This window comes from Cebidichthys violaceus, unplaced genomic scaffold, assembly GCF_023349555.1.
Source record: "Cebidichthys violaceus isolate CVI_PGR_0920_01 unplaced genomic scaffold, fCebVio1.0.p SCAF_23, whole genome shotgun sequence".
NCBI lineage: Eukaryota > Metazoa > Chordata > Actinopteri > Perciformes > Stichaeidae > Cebidichthys > Cebidichthys violaceus.
Genome location: NW_027176406.1, coordinates 2,242,399 through 2,266,255, shown reverse-complemented (window position 1 = coordinate 2,266,255; position 23,857 = coordinate 2,242,399). Strand labels below are relative to the sequence as shown.

Below are 23,857 nucleotides of genomic sequence, written 5' to 3'. Positions count from 1 at the left end.
CTTAGCCATGGTGGCTAATGCCGCCCATGCTAACTATCCAAACTTCCACTTTATGGAATTTATTTAACCTTTGTGAGACCAGAGTGAACACAATAACAGTATGACGGTTGACAAATCAATTCCATGAAATCAGTGTGAGCACCTCGGACAGATTTGTTTGACCCATAATGTAAATCTGGCGCAGTAAAGTTTTTATGTCACTATTACTTTGTTGTGATTCGAGGGCCTGCAAACATAGTCACATGAGCTCCAGGAACAAATGTGTTCACATTGTTATTATAATGTGCATATGGACTCCATCAGCATTCCATTGCACAGGAGTGTGTAACACACTACTGGCCTCTTACTGTTTGTAATGATTATGTGCATAATGAGTAATATTGCTGACGTCTATATTAATTTACGCTGACGGTGTGTAAACCACAATTTGAATGTTGTGTTGCACTTCTTCCTTTGGACCACCAGGAGGCAGTGAAAACTCACGATTGAACATATAGTCGTCTCAACTGTCAAATCCAACAGCAACAAAGTAGAAACATTACAATTTATAACATTCATAACAAGATATTAAGACGGAGGTGTGGCCAATATTCTTGCCCACGACCATCAAATGTTAGTGTACCCACTGTGCTAGCTTGATGCGGCTGTAGGAGCGTCTCCACGGTGACCTCCAGGACCTGCGGGGAGCTAGGGTGAGGTCAGGCAGCATGGCAGCCAGGGAGACCTCCAGCTCATGCGGACGACCGCACACCGGGTGCTCCGATGAGCAGTAGTACTCACACCGGCCGTAGAAACACACGTTCCCCACTGGAGAGACGGGAGCCGGAGTTTAGTGGTCGGGTGGTTCGTATGTTTGATTATTGGAATGGGTTGTACATGAGTAACCTCGGCTCGCTGTGTTCACATGCTGGATGCCTTGTATCATGGGGCCTCTGAGATTCATCACTAACTGTTGATCTCTCACTCATCGCTGTGTTCTATACTCAAAAGTGAAATGGCCTTCTTTACGGCACTTGGTATAATTCATCGAGCCACTCAATAATGTGGTTCGATGAATTAACAACCTGCAACCTCCAACTCGTCCAACCTTCCGACATTCCATGCATGAGTTGTACTGTATGTTTGTTATTTGCCTCGGTGCATCCAGTATGTTTCTGAAAATCCATCTCTGATCTCTTTGATGGTTATTCTTCACTGTTGTGTGAGACGTGGTGTTAAATACAGATTGTCCATTTCACAATTTCTATAAAAAACTGGCCATCCCTAGCATAAAATAAATATAGTATAAAATATAAAATATCCTTAGTGGAAAGTGCCTGTCCGGGTGTTCGAACCCATGTAAACAAATCATCTAATTTAATGTCCTGATGGAAAATTCACACTGCGAGGTATTTTGAGCTAATTAAGCATCAGTGTTTCTGTGAACTCCCTGGTGGATTTTTAAGATTTAAGAGGTTTGATAAAACATTTGAAAACACAGGACTTTTTTGCAGTGCCGCCAAACTGATGCTAAATCAGGTCAAAATCATCTTGCTGTGCCTAATAGTGTCTTTGATGATGCCTCTCAGTCTGCTGTGTTATTAATATTGTTATGCCTGGTGTCTGTTCAGCTTGTTTCAGAGCTTCTTTCTTTTAGGCTTTTTGATATGTGGTGTGGCATTATTCTCTCTACAGTTATTGGAATTGAAAACTTTTTAACTCTATTGGTAATGTTTTTCTTACATGGCATAATTTTTTTTCTCCACTGTATGCATTGGTATTTGTCTATTTTCATGTTGTAGTTTGTATAAATACTGTATGTCCACGTCTTGTATGGTGTTGTATTGTTCTGCATATTTGCTGTGTACAAACCTCAAATCTTTATTAAAGTCCTACTTTTCAGATCTAAAGCATGTGATTATTTTCACAATAGCTTATATCATATCAGCTTCAGAAAAGAAGTGCAGTTGATGAAGTCTATAAGTGATTCTGTCAGCTCTCTTATTCAAGGACACACACACACACACACACACACACACACACACACACGCTATCCAAGGACAGCAGCTATACCTGCTGTGAGAGCCTCCGACACAAGGCTCCACAAGAAAAATACTTGACAGAAAAAAACAACATATATTTCTTTGCTCTCCTTGTTCAATCAATCAAAGGAGAGAGTTTTAAAGAGAAAAACCCAGTCGCTACTTTTGTCTGCTGTTTGGTGCTGGATGTGAAGCATACAATGGGGATTTTCAGCTGCAAAAGGGGCTTTTCTTTTTTTTTTGCAGATTACAGCTCCATGCTGCTGCCAAAAACAATATGGAAGCGGTTAGAGTGAGTTGATTGATAATTCTGTGGGTTCGACACTACACGCGATGAAGGAAAACTGCTCAGCCAGTTACATTAAACCGATCATAATATGATTTCCATCTCTACACAAAGAGACATGACATGAAAACATTAACCCCCATACATCAAAACATGACTTTCTTCTTTTGTGTTGGTCTGCTCCGTCATTAATTCCCCTTAAATCCCACATGCTCAAACAACTTCAGACGAGCGCGCTAATCTTTCTCATGCATCTGCTCCTCTTGTTCCTGTTTTTCAGTTATCTCAAGTCCACATAGCTGTACGCTCCAAATTCTACATTGAATGTTTTTCCACACAGCAGAAAAAGCTCTGTTTGGTAATATGGAAAGTAGGTTCAGGCATATTTACATATTCTTAACCTCTCCCCAGCCGCTACTGAGTTTGACAACAGAACACTGTTGATCCGTCACCAGCCTATTCACTGATGTTGAGCACGCTCTTAAATTCTCTGTCAAATAACTCCTTCAGTCTGTTGCCCCTGGCGAAGAATTCAGCATTGTCCTGCAAGAGAACATAACAGACCATGTCACTATAATGGTCAAGGAAGAGTTCAAATTCATCTTAACTTTGTAAGTTAAGCTGCTGATTAGCACCACATGTGAAAATGATGAAGACGCCTGACCCTGCATGTCATCTGAAGGGCTTTTACTGACACTTGTTTCTTACCTGGTTGTATGAAGCACAGTTGGAGAAAATGAGCTGGACGTCGGTCACAAACTCCCCAACGGTCTGGTAGAGTTTCTTCTGGAGTTTGTCTGCTATATGACCCAGCCACATCGGAGTCTTGATCACGGCAGAGTAGTCAGTCAACTGAGGGGGCCAAGCAGCAAATGAATGAGGTACTCAACACTGTGCAACACCTTTGTCATTTCTTTACATCAGTTTCAGATTAGCATATAAAGACCTGAAGACACAGGGTGACGCTGCCTGCCTTTCATAATGGCCAGAGTGTTTCATTTCACGTCATCATAAATATCATTTATATCTATTTTAGACAGAAACGGATTACAAAGTGTAAATAATTATAACAATCCACATTTAAAAGCTGGTACTCTATTCATAGAGCCTTACAAGTCACCGCATTTTCCACAACACTGCCCTGCAAATGTTTCAGAATAAAAGCCTTGTGTTAGCAAATTAAGGGATTCTGTCCACAGAAAGACACTAACAGGCTTTTATTTTGAAACAGGAAGTTAAAAATAAGGGTGGCATGTCTGTGACATGTCCTACAGGTATATAAATCAAAACTGTAGCAATGTTGCTGATATGACAACAATATATACTGTCAAAAGAACATTTTTACTGTGAACATCAAGCGGAAAAATTGGCGAGATCTCAAATCTCTAGAGGAGACGGAGCTACGGCGCCCCCTTCTAACCTGTTAATAGTTAAGAGCACTTCGACAGCTGTACATTTAATTAATTGGCACTATTTGTCACAAATAGCAAGGCAGCCAACCAGTGCATGGGAACGGCAGAGAAAAAGACTTACATAGAGGCATGGGTTCATAGCAAATGTTTGTTCCTCATCAGCACTGCACAGACACAGAAGGAGATACTGGCATTGCTGTTGATGTAAGGGAAAGAGGGATGAGTGACGGCGGTGTGACAGACGGACAGGTTCAGCTTTAGTGGGAGTCAGTGTTTACACACACACAGAATCTGACTCTGGTATATATTTTGTTTGCGCTCAATGTACATGCACAGAAATAGAGGTACGGCTTAAAACAGGGACGACAAAGCTGGACAAAGATAAACAAACATTGTTTACCTTTGTTCAGCTTTGTTTATTGAGTTTCATTATTTGTTTATTGTGTTTCATTATGCTATGAAGACAGAGTCACACAGGTTATGTAGCTGACGCTGACCGGCGTATACACGTTGCCATGACAACACCGTAAGTTGAGTTACGCGATTTGTATTATTATTTAGTTTATTTCTGCAATTGTAATACATTACGTTTACTGTAATTTCGGGTACCTTGTGTTAAACTCGTAACCGTTTTGTCCTTGTTTTACTCATGATGATAGATGAGCTTTTGTTGTTGTAACGTGACCATTAACCCGGAAGTTAAGCGGAGCTCAGAAAGACAAGAAATGGCGGGTGAAAACAGCGACCTTTTTCTTTCCCGTAATGTTATTCTACTACTGGTCTACCAGGCGAACACGGTAAAGTTTATTAAGTTAACTCATTAAAGTACTGTTATACTTGTTGTAGGTGATGAGAGACAGAGCATTTGTTTCTTTGTTGTTTGTACATGAAGCTGTTTTGTGTCTTCTAGTTTTCACGGTGTTCCATGAGAGGACAATAATAAACGTGAACATCAGTAAGAAGCGTGGACTCTTTTATGACCAGTGTGGATACAGGTTACTCACCAGCATGCGTTGGGATATTTGGCACGACATGGTTGCTTCTCTTTCCAGCTCCTTAGAGTACAAATACCCTCGACTGTTTCTGAATATGCAGAACGTACACAGCCACGGGCTATCGTCTCTGCTCACACACACACACACACACACACACACACACACACACACACACACACACACACACACACACACAAATTAAATAATCATATGTAAGATCTGACAATTATCAACCTTGAAGAGAATATTGACCCCTCTTTATTTTTGTTTCACTGTAACCAAATTAACCCCACTGACACAGGACGTAACATGCAACATGCGTACTTAAGTGGGAATTTATTAACTTGGTTTGTCATTTAATAAGAAATTTAATTTAAACTACACTGAAAGAGGCTTCTTCCTTGTCTCCTAGTTTGATCAAAGCTCACCGTAAAATGACATCTTCTACATGAGGCAGGTGACATTTCTGGTGGAAGGAGCGAGGGCAGTGATCACACACCACCAACTCTTCCCCCTCTTTACAGATGCAGCACTCGTCATCGTTTTTCTCATTGTCCTGCCAAGACATGCATGACAACAACTTCCGATTACATAATTACATATACAGTATATACAGTACAGTAATTCAGATACATCTGAGAGAAAAAGGTTTCTTGTTTATGAAAAGACACTTGTGGCTGTAGCTCCTTGCGAGAGACGCAGGACTATTTAACGTCACTGAAACATCAGCTATGGCCGTTAGAATGTAGAATGAGGAGGCGCTGCGCGTCTGAAACTGACTGATCAACAAACTTACCAGGTCTTCGTCTTCTGGTTTGCACAGTCTGCAATGACACGGCGGAGAGTGGATCACCAAGATGTTTTCCTGAAATAGAAAGATCAACAGTGTCTTCCTCTGTGTTTCACAGTCTTTTCGGCTTGACAGATCCTAAGGCTCAATCTGTAGCTCCCTGGCTACGGTACCATGTCTGACACGTAGCTGCATCGTTAATGCCATGTTTCTAAATCAGACGCGAGCATTTCTCTGCTCTGTAAATTAAATAACCTCACTTTTTATAACCCGCTCTGTCAACCAGTTTAGGCTGATTTAAGTCCAAGATGGGGGAGACCGTTATGAGATCTTTGTATTCTGTCTTTCAACTTTGTCTCTTTACTTCTAGGACTGACATTCTTTCTGCACATCGAAAGCTTTTGAAGGTGACGTTGGCTTACAGTAAGGTTCGTCTGGTGAACGTGTGAACTTGATCTTTAGAGTGTGTGCAACTGACTGAATGACAAAAGTCACATTAAAGTTAAAATCTTTAAGGATTTCCTGAAATCATACTCAGTTTGTGATATTATTTATGGTCTGCCTTGTTTCTACAACAGACATTTGATGCAATTACATTCTGTAATCATCTCTCTATGTGGTTGTTTTTTAATCGTTAGTGGCGGAGTCCGCCATCCCTGCACTGGATTCATGATCTTTATCAGTACAACGCGAGTCTGTTTGGCTGCACCTTAAACAGATTCACCAGTTGTTCAGCAGCTGCTCAAAGAGTGTTTGCTGTAGTATTAAACTGCACCGGCTGTTACCACTGGAACCACGGCTGTCAAAACATCAACCAGGACTGAAATCTTTAGGATTACAACTTTCACTCTGTCTGGTTGCGTCACACAAACATGCACAGTTTAACGCATGGCGTCTACCTCTATGAGGACACTGAGCGGTTTCCCTTGACACTTGATGTCTTTCCTCCAAGAGGCATTCGTCTGAAGTGGCGCCACCTTCAGGAACTCCACCGGGGTCATCCAGCTCGTCTCAGTACGAATACTCTTCCCACAAGTCCCTGGTGGTCAAAGTGTAAGCTGGTTAGTACACATTTCATGACGCATGTTTAGCTTTTCGTGCACAGTGAGGTATAGCGACCTGATGCGAATCGTTTCTGGTGTAAGGTCCCCGCTACAGCTCCACATGTGACTCTGAACACCTTCCTGCCACTGTCATGGCTGGCTTTTGGCTGCTGCTCAGTCCGTTCCTCTTCTTCCTCGTCTGTTATGGACACACAAGGGAAGTGCGATTAACATCACCATTGCTATGGTGACACTGGGATGGCATGCACATCGAAGGTCATTTCTATTAAAAGCAAACATGTGTTACAACCCTGAACATCACTTTGTAGAGACGAGCACCTGTGACAACTGCAGAACTTTCTTTGCTGCTTGACGAAACCTTGTCCTCCTCGTCCAGGACACGGTCCACCTCGTCCAGGACACGGTCCACCTCGTCCAGGACACGGTCCTCCTCTTCATCTTCGTCAGACACAAAAAAAGGGAGGAGGCTGTTGCTTTTTCTCATACATCAGCAGTGACGACGCTCACTCTGCCTGTTTTTTCTCAAATGTATCATGTTGAAACTCTAAATTTCATAGATTAAAGCTAATTACATTAAAGAGATAAAATCACAGTTTTGCACTAATGCAACAAACCTGTGGTTGAATGATCAGATGGGAACAGTGATTTCTTGGCCTGGCAGGAAGAAGAAGAAGAGAAGAAGAAGGACATGGCTCAGATTAGGATCACTACAGTAATAACAAGAAGACGCACTACAAAGTCGTAATGTATCTATTTATGTATTTTCACCTGTTTCTCTTCTTACCTTTTTACACCCTCCTTTGTACTTTGCTGCTGTCAAGTGACCTTCCTGCAGTGAAGCAAAAAGAAAAAACAGAAAATAAACAGATTTTCACAACAAAAGCACGTAACATGGCGCATGTTGAAGAAATGCAAGTCACTGTCGACGTGTATATGTAAATTCACTTATCAACAAACCTTTATAAGTTGTCCCAGGGTGGTGTTCATACATCGAATGCTCAACTTCCAGTTCTTGCAACGCTTCCTCCCCGCTAACCTCTCAAATTCATTGGGAGTGAACCACTGTTTCCTGACCACAATGCACTTCTCCCCTGAAACGTTCAGAGGATGGGGGGAGTGTTAATGTCAACCATTTATCATCTGCCTCGTCTTAATTCACTTTTTTTCTCCATTTTAGAGAAGACAATGATTATAGTATTTATTCATTCATAATCAGATACTTCAGTCATTGAGTCTTTCATACCTTTAGCCAGTCTGTCTCTGTTCAGTGTCCCCTCCTGGTGTCCACAGGTCACAGGCAGCTGCAGCTTATAGATGGGCCAGCTCCAGATGTTGTTCTCCTCTCCCTTCTTCAGGGGAGAGGCTGCAAAACAGGGAAATACTTTGACTTCTTTGTTCCAAGTGAGAAACTTCTTTTCACCGAGACATGAAGAGAAACATCATTTACAGAGTAATGATGCACTTTTTCAGTAGTGAAACTTTCAACACACGGTCATGTTTACAAAAGTAAGAAACAAGTGGGGGGGTGACTTACAGAAGCATATCTTCTTGGACCTTTTCCTGGGAGTCAACTGAGCTGATGGACCGGCCGGCTCCTCCTCATCGACGCACACGCTCCTACTTCTCAGCTTTCTCTTCTTTTTCACTGAGTTCTCTTGCTTCTCCTCTTCCTCCTCGTCTTCCTCTTCCGTTTCCGCCCTCTCTGGTAGTTGTTTGTCAAAATGGAAAGACCCTGAAATTTCAATTGATGCCCGTGGATATAGTACGCATCAAGTTCACATCGTGGACAAATTCCGGTGGAAGAATGATGAGAGATCAAGATACAGTCATGTGATGCAGAGAAAATGTATTGCTTGAGTGTACTTCAGTGTGAACAGTCTGCTGGTAATGGATACTTAAGCATTCATTTATTAGTGCAGTGTGCAGTATACTGATTGAGTAGGTATTACGTTAGTATGCGATTTTGAACACAGCCTTATTTTCTAATCCAGTGCTTCCCAACCTTTAACCTTTTCAGCTTTGTGCCCCCTCAGCCAATGTTGTCAATGTTTAGGTCATAAGGTCAGGTTTGCCTTCATACTAGCCCTACTTTGAGTGGGGCGAATCCAAATATTTCAACCATGTATCCACGTTTAGCTAACTATTATAACAATCATCCAATTCTTAACCAACTATTTTTACCATAATTTCTTAGCGACCTATTTTAATAATGGTTTAAACCGTTGCTAAAACTAGAAAGGTGCAGAGCTCAGATCTCAGCCAGGTGTGTCTGCAACGGCCACTGCTGTAATGTTTTATTGAATTAACACAACCACCAATTGTATAACCCCTCGTCTATACTGCAAGTTTATCAGATGTGTTTTTTACTCGCACGTGAGTCACTGCAATCACGAGAAGTCCTTGAGCATGCAGCCATAACTGGCGACCCAACATATAATGCCGTTTGCTGTAGCAGTATGCAAGACTAGCCGTGGACAGACGCAGGGATGCACACTCACTCACACAACCGATCTTATAATCTGTCTAAGATAAAAAATAATAACTATTGTAAAGTAATGGATAACTTTTATCCCAGTTATCGCTCCTTCATTTATGTCTGCATATTCTTTTTTAACGGGGCTCCGATCAGGATTTTTGATGGCGATCAGCTAATACCGATTCACCGATACAGATGATGGGGTCTATTTGAAACCTTCTATTGATTGTGTAGCATTACTTCTGTTTATTTATTTAACTATTCTTAACATTGTATATGAAATATCACAATAAAGAGATAAGAAAGTATTAGTATAAATTCAACAACTGTTTATTTATTGGCAGGCAACATGTGCAACATATTCCAATCTAGAGTCACCCAGAAGCCCCTTTTAATACAGAGCAGCGAGGTGGAATAACGGCACCTTGAACAGGCAGTGTAACAACGACCTTAGAGACACAACTCTGGTGAAGCCATTTTAGCGGCACGTAGAGAAATTGTCATTGGCTCTTCCTATTGGTTCTTACAGAAACCACTAATTTGCCATTTAGAGCAAATATCGTCTGATGACGATCGGTGGCCGATCAATCGGAGCACCCTTATTTTTCTGTATCAGGGACCATGTGCAAATAAAAACATTACTCGCAAGCAAAAAGAACATAAACATAGTGAGCAGAATCCCAATGATTAACACCCCTGTGACCATAAAAAGACTGACCGTCCATGAGGCTGTTGCGCAGCAGTCGCAGGGTGGGATACTGGTTCAGGATGGTCTCCTCGAAGACGCAGCTCCAGAACTCTCTGATGCTCTTTGGTTGTTCACTCTCCAACCAGTCCAGAATATCATAGAGACCCTTCCTTATGTTGTCTTTACTCTTCATACGACTCACCTTCTGCGAACACACAAAAGCATGGAGAAAACGAGGGTTTAACAGTTCGACAGTCGCCTAACGTATACACTTAAATACCATTTTGAATGAAATATTGTCGCACTGCAAAGACGTCCGGGCAAACACATCATATTCTACTGACCTAAGAAAACATCTTCGTTTGGTACAGATGCTCAGATACAGTAGATGCGGCCCGGACCACCTCCGAAATGTGGTCTGAGTGATCGTCTCTCAATGCATCTTGTGTGCCGTTACACCTGTACTTTGAGCTGTCCATTGGGAGAAGACCACCCAAGACGCAATTCAATGCCAGGTGTGAACAGGACGGTGACAACTTAGGGTAACACTGAGATATGAAGATATGAATCATTCACTTCAGACAGCATTTGCATTTGAGCCTTGGGAGGCTCAAATGCAAAAGCTGTCTGAAGTGAATGAACCAACCTTTTCCCTGAACCGGACAATCAGTATTTCTATTGAAGTAGTTAAACATGGTTATGAAATGGATTTATTTTGTCACTGTAGTGATATGAATATAAGAACATGTCATGTATGTCTGAACAGTGTGGGGTTAGGTAAAGAACTGACGTGATTTACAGACTGTAACAACTATAGGTGTAAGCCAACAGCTCTTTACCAAAGTTAAATACTGTTCAATAGTCTTGTTTGTAAAGTGATTTGTGAGGGCGGTGGTGTAATAAATAAAAAAGCCTCCAGGGTAACTTTTCATTCCCAGTCTTCCTACTACCGCGTTATTAAATCCCCGTATATCGCTGGGTATGCAGTTCCTTCCCGCCCTCACGCTGGCGCGCGCTTCATCCAAACAGGGACACGTTGAGAGTGCTCGCGGAGGATCACAACTAATGCGTAGTAACGTCTCCACTTCAGCGCCTCACCTTGTATCGCTCCTCTGGGACCAGGTCGTGATCCCTGAGCTGGCTGAGAAACGTGTGCGGGTTCTCCATGCAGGACATTTCGGTTTTTTTACGGTGGAAAAACCGCAGGAGTTCCTCGTTCTCCAGCCTGTCCATCGGTTCCATCGGTGGTCAGCGCAGCCACCCTACTCCTCTGCAAACACACACACACACACACACACACACACACACACACACACACACACACACACACACCAGGCCCAGGGAGACCACAGCCGCTCCAGATGTTTTCTAGATGTTACAGCCAAACTGTGGCACTAAATAAAGTGCTTAGGAGAAGCTCCTCTGCGCTGTCACCGTGCAGCGAGTCCCTTTGCGTAAAATGTCCTGCTCCACCGGATTTGGATACAGCGAAACTAAAAAATGAGCACCAACAACTTCTGTGCAAGTATCAGATTTAAAAAATAAGCGGAAGTCCTTCCATGTCCGATTCGGAGCCTCTCTCCTAGATTTACGCGGATGTTTTTTTTCTCGGTTCCTCCTTTCGTCAAATGGTTTTCTGCCCTTGGCCGACTGGCCTGTTCCGCGAATCCGCCCCTCCGTAGGTGACGTTTAGAAAGTGAAAGTCATTATTTCTTCTGTTGGTAAGTCGCAGTTCCGGTCAGTGGCAGCAGGTGGCGTCATCCACTGCAGAGTCAATATTGACTGAATCCTTCCTGGATCCTCGTTTATTCACATGTTGTGGTCTTTTTTTATTTACAAACAAGCAAATGAAGATGGTGCTCGTGAGAACAGGAGGGAGTCACACTAAGTCATCCAGTTGTTAAGCTTTAATCTCGCTCACTTTCACCTTGTGCATTCTTTATCAGTAGGGCCCCTACTACATGCTGAGGGCCCCCAGATGATAGGGGACAGGAGAAAAAAAACATGTTTGTTTTGTAAAACTTTTCTCTGTGTTGTCGTATCCCTCTTGTAAAATACAAAAACCTGCAAAATGAAATGATCTGATATGTGACAAAACGTAGACTTCAGTATGACACACTCATTTATTGTTTTTTGTCGTCCCCCCCGCCTCAGTCAGGCTGTTGATCGTATCCTTCCAAGTCGTTGTAAATGACATCTGCGTGTTGTTGCCGACAGGCCTCCACCACCTGCAGGACGAATGCGAGGCGTCGGTCCAAAGCAGAGAGGTGAGGTTCCGAGAGGAGGGGGGCGACGGCTGCCAGAGCGTCCCGGAGCAGCGACTCCCGCATGACATCACTCAGACGGAAGCCAGGGAGGGACAAGAGGCGCAGGCGGAGTAAGGTGGAGCGACGGATCCTGCAAATGTGGGTGGAGAGCAAGATTAATATAAATATAGACAACCTCAGTAGCCAGAGCATTGAGGGTTCCTCCTCTCTGGGTCCTTTAATTTGTCTATATGTGTCTATATGTACTCAGTCAAATCATTTCTGTACTGCACTTTCCAACTTTATCATCTCTTGAATGAGGCCTACTCAAGTCTCTTACAATGTATTTCTCCCATCCTTAATTTTAAGTGTGACGAGACGTTTGTGTTTAGTTTTACCTGCAACACTGTTGCAAAGGAACAAGAATAGACGGCTCATCCCGAGAGTGACGCCCAAACCTGGAAAACATATTTATTTCATTAAAAAAAAGGTATGAATATAATGTCACTTTAATTATTTGGCTGTCAGATATGCGTTATACTATACAGGTGTTTCCACTATAACATCATCAACAGCCTGAGCTGAGGTGAGTCAGTAGCGGGTGTTCATACTCACGCCCGTCCGTTATCCAGGTGCAGCAGAAAAGTCTCGTTGCCAAATTTCTCAAATGTCTCATAGTGATGTCTGTCCATGTTGCCTTTGAATGAAAGACATTTACCTTAATTCAGGCTATTTTGGCTATCTGGGCAATAATTATCTGGCCAATAATATTCTTGGTGACTAATTTATTTACCCTTTTTTTACCCCACATTTACCCCTCTCTTAATTAAAAGAGGACAAAGCAGTTAGTACGCTGCCTGTGAGCCCGCTTATGTTGCAAACCGACTAACTACCGGGTCAAGTTGAAAACGGAGAGACTGACTCATGAGGAAGTCCAGCACAGCCATGTCTATGAGATCCACCAGTCTGGTGCCGTGGTTGTAAGGAGGCTTCTGTTTCACTGTGTCACAGTAGGCCGGGTCCTTCTCCCACCTGAGAACAGCGGGCAGGTTAGAGGAAGACAATGGATACTGATGGGAAACACATTTTAAGTTGAAACGTAAGGATGGTTTTTATTTATTTTTTGTCTATTTTGTTTTTTACTGTTAAACAGGACTTTTTGCCTTTTCAAAATCTTCTTAGCCATGGTGGCTAATGCCGCCCATGCTAACTATCCAAACTTCCACTTTATGGAATTTATTTAACCTTTGTGAGACCGGAGTGAACACAATAACAGTATGACTGTTGACAAATCAATTCCATGAAATCAGTGTGAGCACCTCGGACAGATTTGTTTGACCCATAATGTAAATCTGGCGCAGTAAAGTTTTTATGTCACTATTACTTTGTTGTGATTCGAGGGCCTGCAAACATAGTCACATGAGCTCCAGGAACAAATGTGTTCACATTGTTATTATAATGTGCATATGGACTCCATCAGCATTCCATTGCACAGGAGTGTGTAACACACTACTGGCCTCTTACTGTTTGTAATGATTATGTGCATAATGAGTAATATTGCTGACGTCTATATTAATTTACGCTGACGGTGTGTAAACCACAATTTGAATGTTGTGTTGCACTTCTTCCTTTGGACCACCAGGAGGCAGTGAAAACTCACGATTGAACATATAGTCGTCTCAACTGTCAAATCCAACAGCAACAAAGTAGAAACATTACAATTTATAACATTCATAACAAGATATTAAGACGGAGGTGTGGCCAATATTCTTGCCCACGACCATCAAATGTTAGTGTACCCACTGTGCTAGCTTGATGCGGCTGTAGGAGCGTCTCCACGGTGACCTCCAGGACCTGCGGGGAGCTAGGGTGAGGTCAGGCAGCATGGCAGCCAGGGAGACCTCCAGCTCATGCGGACGACCGCACACCGGGTGCTCCGATGAGCAGTAGTACTCACACCGGCCGTAGAAACACACGTTCCCCACTGGAGAGACGGGAGCCGGAGTTTAGTGGTCGGGTGGTTCGTATGTTTGATTATTGGAATGGGTTGTACATGAGTAACCTCGGCTCGCTGTGTTCACATGCTGGATGCCTTGTATCATGGGGCCTCTGAGATTCATCACTAACTGTTGATCTCTCACTCACCGCTGTGTTCTATACTCAAAAGTGAATTGGCCTTCTTTACGGCACTTGGTATGTTCTTCTTGACAAAGCTATTCTTGGTAAAACCCTATATAGTATATATTCTCTTTCAAATTTGAATTTTTTGAAAATTACAATCTTCATTTGCAGGACGTTTTGTTCCCAAACTCAGAACTGAATTGATAAAGAAAGCTTTTAGATTTTCTGCACCTTCATGGAGCAACCTACAGACTGACCTCAAACTTCATAGTAACCCTGAACGAGTGTAAAGTGGGACGAACCTGGTTAAACAAAAGATAAATACATAATAATAAATAAAAGCTCACACATACCAGGGGAAGTGAAGAAGGTCCTGGACAGCTTTTTGTCAGCGGTAATCTCTCTGACGTCTGAGGTGACATTGATGAGTCGGCCAACTACTGGAGGGATCCTGTTGAAGCCCAACAATCTGAAAAAGAAAAAGATATACAAGCTAGAATTTCCGCCTTATCGTTGTTTGCCTCCGCCAACCAGTCAAGTAGCAGTTTCTTCCAAAATGTCTTCACTTCAAGTGTCATAATTAGCATATCAATTCTTGAGATATGACCTTTAACCTCCAAAATCTGATCACTTCATCCTTATTAAGTAAAGCCTTGTTATGCTGATCAATGCTACAAGCTAAAAGCAGCTTCATGAAGATGTAATTCCAGTGATGGTCTAGTGGTCAGGCTCTGTACCTGTCGAGGTGAAAGGCAGCGATCTCTGCGTTGTGTCTTTCAAAGTCGGAGAAGTAGAAGAGGTTTACGTCTGTCTCTGCGTCTCTGGATTGTCTGTGAGACAAAAGGAAGCAGGATTTCATGAGGCCGTATGCGGACGTGACGTGTAGCAGTGGAGCGGTGCTCTGCTGCACTGTGTTGTTTTATGTGACCTTGAGTGGTGATTCTGCAGGCAGCATAACTGAACAACACAAACACACTGTCAGTCGTTCATGTTTTCAGTCAGTCAGCATCAGGACCGCGGCCTCTTACCTCATGGGTTTCAGCAGAGCTTGTCCGTAGTTTGGGAACGACATGAGCAGTTTGAGCTGGGTGCCTCCTGTCTTCTGAACTGTGCATATTAATAGTGGAATCATCACACACTGGAATATTAGATGATAGATTGTTGCACATTGGGTCATATGAGGACTGCACTGGGTATACGCTCAATGCAGTGCAGTACATCTGTTTCTCCACCTGGTGGCCTTAAAATTAAATTGGAGACAGAGGCACATTTTGAGCCTTTCGTCCCCCCAAAAAAGGGCTAGAGCAACCTCACCCTCATTTCACCCAACCGGGGGGTGAAATGAATGTCACGGTCCCAGATGTTGAGAAGCAGTTGATTGTTGGCACGCTTTGCTTGTAGGAGCAAGTCCAGTAAATTATTCAAAAGATAGAAATCCTGAGATAGAAATGAAATCCTTTCCTATTGATTCACAATACCTGTTTATAAGTCTGATTAAAGGGAATGAGTCTGAACTCCTCTGTTTAAAAGGTACATACACTGTGGTGAGAGTTAAACATTAGGGATGATGCAGTCACAACAAATCAGCCTGTAGCTGAGATCAGTGTTTAATCTGCAGCGTTTGACACAGATCTCAATGCATTATTTATTGTGTGGCGTGCTGAAGACGGGGACGGGTGTCTGAGGGGAGTAAACACAAAATGAGCGTGTGTTGATGCAAGGGAAGTCCTGTGCCTGTTTGTTTGTGTGGTACTCGGGTCAGTGTGTTTGCGTGTGTGTTGAGATAATGTAAATTTGTGGGAGGATTGTATTTATGACCCCCCCCCCCAAAAAAAAATATCTATTTAAGATGATCTGTTTGTTATACTACATCAATCACTTTTTGTTCTTATCCCTCACCTTGTACTATGTGTGTTGGTGTTCTAAGTTATATCAAAATCATGGTTTAGTTCAGTATAATATACTGCAGTCCACACTCTTAAACTCGGCCTCAACTAATATTTACCTTTGCAAGCTTTTTCTTCTGTGACGTTTTAGAGGGACACACACACACACACACACACACACACACACACACAATACATCCCTCCTCTATGTTTGCTTTTCCACCTTCTCCAAAAGGATTTGTGGGTCATCAAACAGCGTGCTGAATCCTCCTGGGTTCAGTCTTTCATTCTGTGTAAATGTGCCGGAAACGTATTTTGGAAAAAGCACCAATGTGAGCACCTAAAGATCCGTCATCTCACATTGTGTAACTTTGGTGAATACCGTGCTGCCTCTGGCTCTCACACAGTAACTTGTTTGTATGAAGGGATTCGAGTCAAAATGAGACAGCAGCCTGCTTGTGACTTTGTGATTGTGTCAAGAGGAATGTGAATGATCGTACTGAAATGAAACCTTAGCACTTGAAGGACATTTCACGGTTTCAAGATTAGTTTCTAAGTTAAAGGTTGATTTATTGAGTAATGTTGAGCTTCAGAGTGAAGTGCTGAGTTTTATCTGTGCAGCCTTGAACCCGACTACACAACACAACACATAAAACTATGATTAACATGAGGCATAAAAATAAAAAAGCAACAGTTTGTGAAATTTAACTGGCATGCAGATTAAAATCTAGCAAACTAGACACCAATTCTAAATAATATCTGGCCTCTCATTAAACACCTTCATCACCTAAATATGGTGCGGAATACAGATCCAGGTCTTTAATATGTCAACGCATAAATCAAGTGCTTTCACGTGAGTGGGTTGTGCAGGTTGTGCTTAGAATCATGTCTTCAGTATGTTGTGTGCCAGTGAGAAGTAATTACGTGTGGCTGACACTTCAAGAACTATTTTTAGGAACAGACAGATGAAAGGGAGAGTATTTAAATCCCTGGTGATCCTTCACCTTCTTCACTGTGCACCCTCCTCTAACGCGTCTCCTTTGTTTCTGGTGGCTTCCCCAGGCTCTGTCTTTCCTTCTCTCTGTCCTCTAACCTGTCATCTCCCAACACCTCCCATTTGCTCACCAGCACCGAGGACACGCTGCGTTGCCAAATAGTGAGTCAGCTGGGCCAGATTGGGATCCTTCCTGTCGTACAGCTCCCGGCGAGAGATGCCCAGGTGGAACCGTAGCCAGGGAGGGTGGGTCTCCACATCCCTAGTCCAAGAGACTTTGTCGTAGCCTTCCTCCTCGCTGGCACTCTGCCTTCAGGAGAGGAAGAGGTGGTGATAAATAACTAACGAATTAAATCAATAAAGAACTGGTCGATGAAAGTCCAGAGAGTTTGTTTCAGGTTGACTTTGAGATATGAAATAAGCTGCATGGGTGAAATAAGAGATGTCAAAATGAATATCCCCAAGTGTTTTTCATGAAACTGTGGGACAACAGTATTATATTGTACCTCATCCTCCTCATCCTTGTGAAGAACATTCAGAACCAATGAGAGGACATAGATCTATTTTCTCCACCTGTTTCCCTTACCACTGACTGTCATCATCGATGGCGTCTTCCCTCTCCTCTTCCTCACTTCCTCTATCCGTCGCATGTTCATTTGTCTTCACCCTCAGCAGCCGATCATCGTCTTGCAGCTCCGGACGCGGCAGGTTGTACAGCGGGTGCTTGAACAGCTCCTCCAGCTTAGAGCGACCCTTGACCCTTTGACCCTTTCCATCTCCTATCAGTTCCTTTTCCCTCTCAGTGGCATCGCTGAATGAGTGCTTCTTTTTATGGTAGAAGGTGTTGGCATTCAGTTTGTGATGCTCTTCACTCTGGGGGATCGTTGGCAGTTTACGTGAGGAGGAGGCAGCTGAAGAAGAGGAGGAGGAGTGGGAGATGGACTGACTGTGCTGAGTATCTGTTCTAGTTGGAATGGAGGAAGAGGAGGAGGTGGGAAGGACACAGGCTGTCTGGAGGACAGAGAGACAAAAAAATGCCAGAAGGAGGTGGAGAGCAAGAGATAGACACGCCAGACCCAGATAGATGGAGCGAGTGGATCGACCCAGGTTCTGTTTCATCATGCTGGAGGAAAGAGAGGCAAAAACAGAGACATTTAAAATCCAAACAGAGCATGAAGCCCTGCCAACCCTTCAATCGTGATCATGATGAAACATTTTCTGGTCATTGCATTCCACTCACACAGACATACAGGAGTGGACAGAATAAGAAAAATACCATTTTGAAGTAACTAAATTGCTCTCAAAGGCAGCAGTATAAAAGTACATTCCAATTGGTGATTTGCCACCTTTAAAAAGAGGTTTCAGACACATTTGGTAAGCGGAACAGAGCCATGCTAGCAACACTGTGAGACTGAACTTGAGCTTACTGCTTCAGCATGCTAACATGTTTAGCATGTAGAATGTTAGCCAACTCAGTGAGGCCCTGACCAGACAGATCACAGTGTTGAGAGTTGAAAAGTTCATGGTTTCTGTTGAGCTAACACCTGTTATCCGTTGCCAAGAATTTTTTTTTAAAAGATGCAGCAAGCTGCAAAAAAACGCTCTGTTTTATCAGGTGCATCGTGTTTTCCACCTGCAAAATTCTCGCTGTCTGAATAGGGCCTTAGCATGCTAACATTTATTCAATACAAATAACAGATATTACACTCAAAGCCACAAATTTGAACATCACACTGGCGCCAGATGAAAAGTTAAAGTCAGTCATATTTATCCTCTGGGGACCATGAATGTCGGTAAGATATATTCATTGTTGTCGAGTTACTTCAGTGTGGACCAAAGTGGTGGTTAGACCGACCAACCAACAGACAGACACTGATCTTTGCTGCTAGCATGGCTAAAAATTCAAAACCACAGAATACACATTCACAACCTTTGTGACACAATCCTAACAAACTGTCTTTGTCTTTGTTGAACATCTGTGGAAAAGCATAAAAAATGGATTAATGTAATTGTACATTTCTTATGGAATGGAAAGATTTGAAAGTCAGCGAGATCCAAATGGTGCATCTAAGGATCACTAGCTGTTTTCAGTGCTTGAACTTTTTTAGCATGAGAGCTACGTTAGTACTTAGCTCACTCAATGTGTGGATGGGTGTTTACATTAAAACACGCTAGCTCCATTCACAAAACCCAGTGAGGCAAAGGTTGTGGTGCGAACGCAGCTTCCACAATTACGTCCCACTTTTAAAGAAATTCAGCAGCAGTCAAACACCTGCTATGCCCCCTCAGTTTAAACATAGGCTTATGTAGACTTTATGGGACATTTAGGAACACAAGTGTTAAGTTCATTCCTACATCCTTTATTCCTCAGTAAACTGGAGGTAGACTATCTCTAGAGGTGACTCTACAAGAATGGATCACCGTAATGTATCTATCACTGCAGCTGTTCGTAGTTGCCCTTCACTGTATCATCTTTACTTTACACATACATCATATTATGTATTAGTAGGCTGTTATTCTCTGCTAAACTCTCCGCACCCTGTACCAAAGGCAAACACACACAAACGCACTCATGAGCAAACATTAAGAGGATTTAACTCTCCGCTGATTTATTTACACGGTCAGACAGACAGGCACTCATACATTCACACTGCACAGATTAAGCAAAAAAAGAAGAAAAAAAAATTTCAGATAACCATTTACATCAAATCCTCTAAAGAAAAGAAAAGATCATTAAGAAAAACAATACATTATTGAACAACTCACTGGTCCGTGTGGACCATCAGGCTGGAGGAATTACTTACATCTCTCTTATTCAAGGCCTTTTTTCCTTCTCCCCCTCTCTATTCTGCTCCTCTTCCTCTGTTAATGAGGTAGACATTCAGAGTTCGTGACATTTCTACCCCTTTTTTTGTCCTGTTCTTTCCCAGGAAGATCTTTATTGTGTGGCCACTGCAATCCAAACAAAGTAAGAGGACTGGCGTGTTGCGGTTGCAGTGACCTGTGTCGACGTGACCCACAGTTAAGAGGAAGGGAATCACAATACAGTGCCAAATGATCGTTTAGTCTGCCTGGATCAATGCAGGGTGGGTGATCATGGCTGTGCTACACAGCAGTGTGCAAAGGGCTGACACAGTATCACTGACTCATGAGAGTAATCTCAGCACAGGTGTGCTAGGGTCAATGGAGTAGCACTGGAAAAGAAAAAAAATGTTAACAAATAACTTTAAATTTCACCTTTAACGCAATAGTAAAAAAGCTAAAGCAATAGCTTGACATTTTGGGAAATATTAGAGGATGTTTGACATGAAGCTATACTGTTAGCAGCTGGTTAGCTTAGCTTAGAATAAAGACAGCAAGCCAGGCTTTGTCCAAAGCTAACACAATTCACCTAACGGCACTTTTTAAGCTTACAAACAGCTTTTGGCTGAAAAGTCACCACCGCAGGCAGTCACATCAAAATATATTCTAACACTAACACAATTGATTCAACAAATTTCATGGAGCTAAACACTGCTTGTATCTGGTTTCACTTGGTTACAAACTGCTACAATTATGAAACAAATAAAGGAACTCATTTAGTCCGGGACGCCCACTGACTCTGACTCTTACATCCCCAGGACAATTACAGACATTTACATATCCCTGCACAACTCCTCACTTCAAATATACACACAACACTTTAATAACTGACTGATTTTAACATGTCAACTTGATTGCTAGTTTATTCTATTGTAAATGTTCATATTGTTTCTTATACTATTGCACAGTGTTTATTGTTATGCAACAATCACCAAGCCAAATTCCTTGTAAGGGCGAATGTACTTGATTGATGCAGATTCTTAATCCAGTGTGACCACAAGGTTAGCACAAAGGCCTACATACCATGAGAGGCTAGTGGTTTCCCTCTGGTTTTCATTTGTTTTGCTAAGCTAACTTGTTGCTCATAGTAGCTTCATGTTTACAGAACAGACATGAGTGTGGTGTCAATCTTCTGATGTAAATCCCAGTAAGAGAGCAAATAAGTATTTCCCAAAATGTCAAACTATTCCTTTTGTTCTCCTTTAGTCTCGTGTTGTGTAGCCTCCTTCATGTCTTGAGGTTTTCTCTGATCTTTGGTCAATGATTTCTACCAGTATACATGTTTCTGATGTCAATCATGTTTTATATGGCATTTTCTGGTGTTATTTATTCTTTGTAACGTGTTTTTGTTTGTTGTGCACTGTGGACTGTGTCTATTGTTGTCTGTATAAGTTTTGGGTGGCAAATGGGTTTCCCCACTGGGGATTAATAAAGTTATCTAATCTAATCTAATCTCTGGTTTTGACTTTTAAAAGGACACTCTATGTGGTTTGTGTTCATTTTGTAAATTCATTGAGACTCTTTTTCATTGAGCACAATGGATTCCTTTAATAGTCTCAACTACTCTACTCAATGAAAATGTAGCTGGAGCAGTGATCTGGATCGCATTAAAGTTCACACAGAGAAACATGCAGAGTAATGAATTCATATTCCAAAGGAGCCCAGATTAAATCAAATATTCATCTCTTTGAGACAGTCTGTCTTTTTCAACCTGTCCCCTCGCCTTTTCTCCCTCGCCGCTTTTATCATAAACCATCCGTTATACCTTCTGCTATGACTTACAATCCTTCTCTCTGACATTCAGTGCTTTCTGTCCTCTGAGGGTTGAAAAATCGTTGTTTGGCGTACTGCTAATTAACCAACTATATGTTTCTGTTAATTAGCTAGCTTCGCTGCGAGAGAGAATGCATTATGTATGTTGCAGCAGGTCCCAGTAGAGCAGGCTGATGTTTTTCAAAACTGGGGTAATATGCTGTGGTATTATATGCAGCCTCAGAAAGTGTTTCATTACATGTAGACAACTGTTGAATGTCACAAGTGAGGTAGTAAAATACAGTACAATTTGAATAAATCTAAATGCATGACAACAGCAATTTATCTTAATTATTCATCATGATTAATATTACCCTTGCAATTATGAATAGTGTAACTGGGACTATATAGTTTAGGGTTATGATTCATTAAACTCAGGGTCTGATATGTCACAGTGGGGTCATTGTTCAATATAGTAAATCAATGTATTTGGATGTATTACATTGTATTGTGTTTGGAATAGAGTTTTGCATATTGTGTGTACTGTATATTGTATAATATTGTATGATATTAGGTAGTGATGTACAATAGTACAAGACTACAGCCACGCTTGGTGAGTCCAGAGACTGTTTGATTAAAACATGGACATAGTCTCTGAAGAGCCGTTGTGAAGCTCAAAGTGGGTGAAGTCCGTTCACAGTGACGGCAGTCTTACTCTGGATATGGCCAAAGAGGTGTATCATCTGTGGAGCTGAGGCAGGCATATCACATATTACATATTTCTTTTATTGTTGAGAAATCCCAAAAACCACCAAAACCAACCGGTGTGTTATAGTCTTTGTCAACACTTACTGGTTTCCCTACTCTGTCTCTCAGCCCCAAGCCCACTGGTTCCTACTGCAGATCTAAATCTGTCAAATGTTACAAATAGTTTCATCTTTGGAAAATAATAATTCCCTAAATCAGCTGGGGCGCTGTTTTCAGCCAAGTTCACACAAATTGGAGTAAATAGTGTACTTGCTGGGGACTATTTTCAGCTGTGGACTGATATGAATTGGTGAGTATTTATGGAAGCAGGACTGTGAGAGGATTGACCCAAAAATAAAAAGGTAATGGAGGGAATATGGCACAGTCACCTTTTGACTTTAAAAACCATGGGAGGATGAGCAGTGCCAGCAAAGAGCATTAAAGAGGCCTCAGCTAAGTGACAGGCATCAACAGTTGGACTGTAATACTGACAACTGATGCCTGAGTGGATGACATAGGGTGACATAGGGCACTGGCATAATGAGAGCTCACATAGAGTAGTGCATCAGTGCAAGAAATACAGTATGATCAACTGTAGCGTTATGTAATGTGATACCTCGTGAATCGCCGTCTCTTTACAGGTTTTTTTCCTCCAGAGGGAGATCCGAGTCACTTCGGGGTCAGCTGCTCAACGACAGGAAGGATCAATGAAGGCACAATCCTACTGTACATCCAGTGAATCCGCTATCTCAGTGCTCTGATCGCATCACAGGTAATCAAACACAACAGCATATTAAAAAATGTGTGAGTTGTTTTCAATTCCTCCACAGCCTCTCTGCCCAATCTCTCTCTCTCTCACACACACACACACACACAGACACACACACACACACAAGCATCAAACACACTCAGACACTTGCATTCAAACAGCGAAAAACATCCTTCAAAAGCTTTGAAGCCCCGTTTCCCTCACAGCAGTTGCAGCTTAATGTAGGTTGCTTGGAAACAACCCAGAATTTTGGGGCCTAATTGGAGCGTGCGTGTGCTTTATCCAGCTGGCAGGCGGACGGCGACCCTGATGTGCAAACTCAGGATAAAAGACAAAGTGAATTTAAGATCACATCTGCCACATTAGAGGGTGAACGAGCCGCAGAGGGCCTATCGGATCATGTGGCGGGTTGACCGAAGAAAGCCTCGGAGGCTCTGTTGTGCGCGTGTCTGCATGAACTACGCTTGTTTAGAGAGCGAGTGTGTGTGTATTCAAGTGTTCCATCCTGAACATGTCGTTTGTGCGCGTTTGTGCTTGGAAGTAAAAATTGCTTAAACAGCCTTATGAGCACCCAAGGGTGTGAGTTCTTTTTTTTTTGGCGCGTGCAAGAGTGGAATACAAAGAGAGCGACGTGTTTAATCATGTGTCGGCTGATGTTTGAAGGGCTGGGGGCGCCGTATCTCAGTGTTTTTTGTTCTCTTTGTGTTTAACCTACAGTATGTGTCTGCAGGTGTGTGTGTGTGTGTGT

General features: G+C 42.4%; 2 protein-coding genes across 3 annotated transcripts; both read right to left on the bottom strand.

Moving 5' to 3' along the window:
• Nucleotides 1-2,099: 2,099 nt before the first annotated feature.
• Nucleotides 2,100-11,407, bottom strand: LOC137878488 (nuclear body protein SP140-like protein). Of its 2 annotated transcripts, none has more exons than XM_068718811.1 (16): nucleotides 10,831-11,407; nucleotides 9,763-9,937; nucleotides 8,103-8,300; nucleotides 7,812-7,931; nucleotides 7,526-7,659; nucleotides 7,353-7,397; nucleotides 7,183-7,222; nucleotides 6,887-7,006; nucleotides 6,624-6,746; nucleotides 6,404-6,543; nucleotides 5,511-5,579; nucleotides 5,143-5,270; nucleotides 4,724-4,841; nucleotides 3,841-3,915; nucleotides 3,016-3,159; nucleotides 2,100-2,850 (listed from the first exon to the last, which is right to left on the bottom strand). In XM_068718811.1, the coding sequence occupies exons 1-16, from the start codon at nucleotides 10,972-10,974 to the stop codon at nucleotides 2,764-2,766; spliced, it is 1,860 nt and encodes a 619-aa protein (XP_068574912.1). In that variant the 5' UTR covers nucleotides 10,975-11,407; the 3' UTR covers nucleotides 2,100-2,763. The 2 variants fall into 2 exon arrangements, with proteins under 2 accessions (XP_068574912.1, XP_068574913.1); XM_068718812.1 differs by having other exon boundaries at nucleotides 8,103-8,270.
• Nucleotides 11,408-11,886: 479 nt separating this feature from the next.
• LOC137878385 (extracellular serine/threonine protein kinase FAM20C-like) lies at nucleotides 11,887-18,101 on the bottom strand. The gene is given in 11 exon segments (XM_068718676.1): nucleotides 11,887-11,907; nucleotides 11,910-12,129; nucleotides 12,377-12,436; nucleotides 12,594-12,675; nucleotides 12,901-13,010; nucleotides 13,782-13,962; nucleotides 14,453-14,568; nucleotides 14,837-14,929; nucleotides 15,128-15,206; nucleotides 17,111-17,289; nucleotides 17,566-18,101. Coding segments are annotated over 11 exon segments (1,677 nt in total).
• Nucleotides 18,102-23,857: the final 5,756 nt, after the last annotated feature.

What these genes read in the sequence shown, in the direction of transcription:
- LOC137878488 (XM_068718811.1), bottom strand. Translation starts at nt 10,974, where the DNA reads ATGGAACCGATGGACAGGCTGGAGAACGAGGAACTCCTGCGGTTTTTC. An exon ending in CAGAGACAGACTGGCTAAAG is followed by an intron (nt 7,660 to 7,811) that starts GTATGAAAGACT and finishes TGAACGTTTCAG; the next exon opens with GGGAGAAGTGCATTGTGGTC. An exon ending in AAATATCCCAACGCATGCTG is followed by an intron (nt 3,916 to 4,723) that starts GTGAGTAACCTG and finishes TTACATCAACAG; the next exon opens with CAATGCCAGTATCTCCTTCT.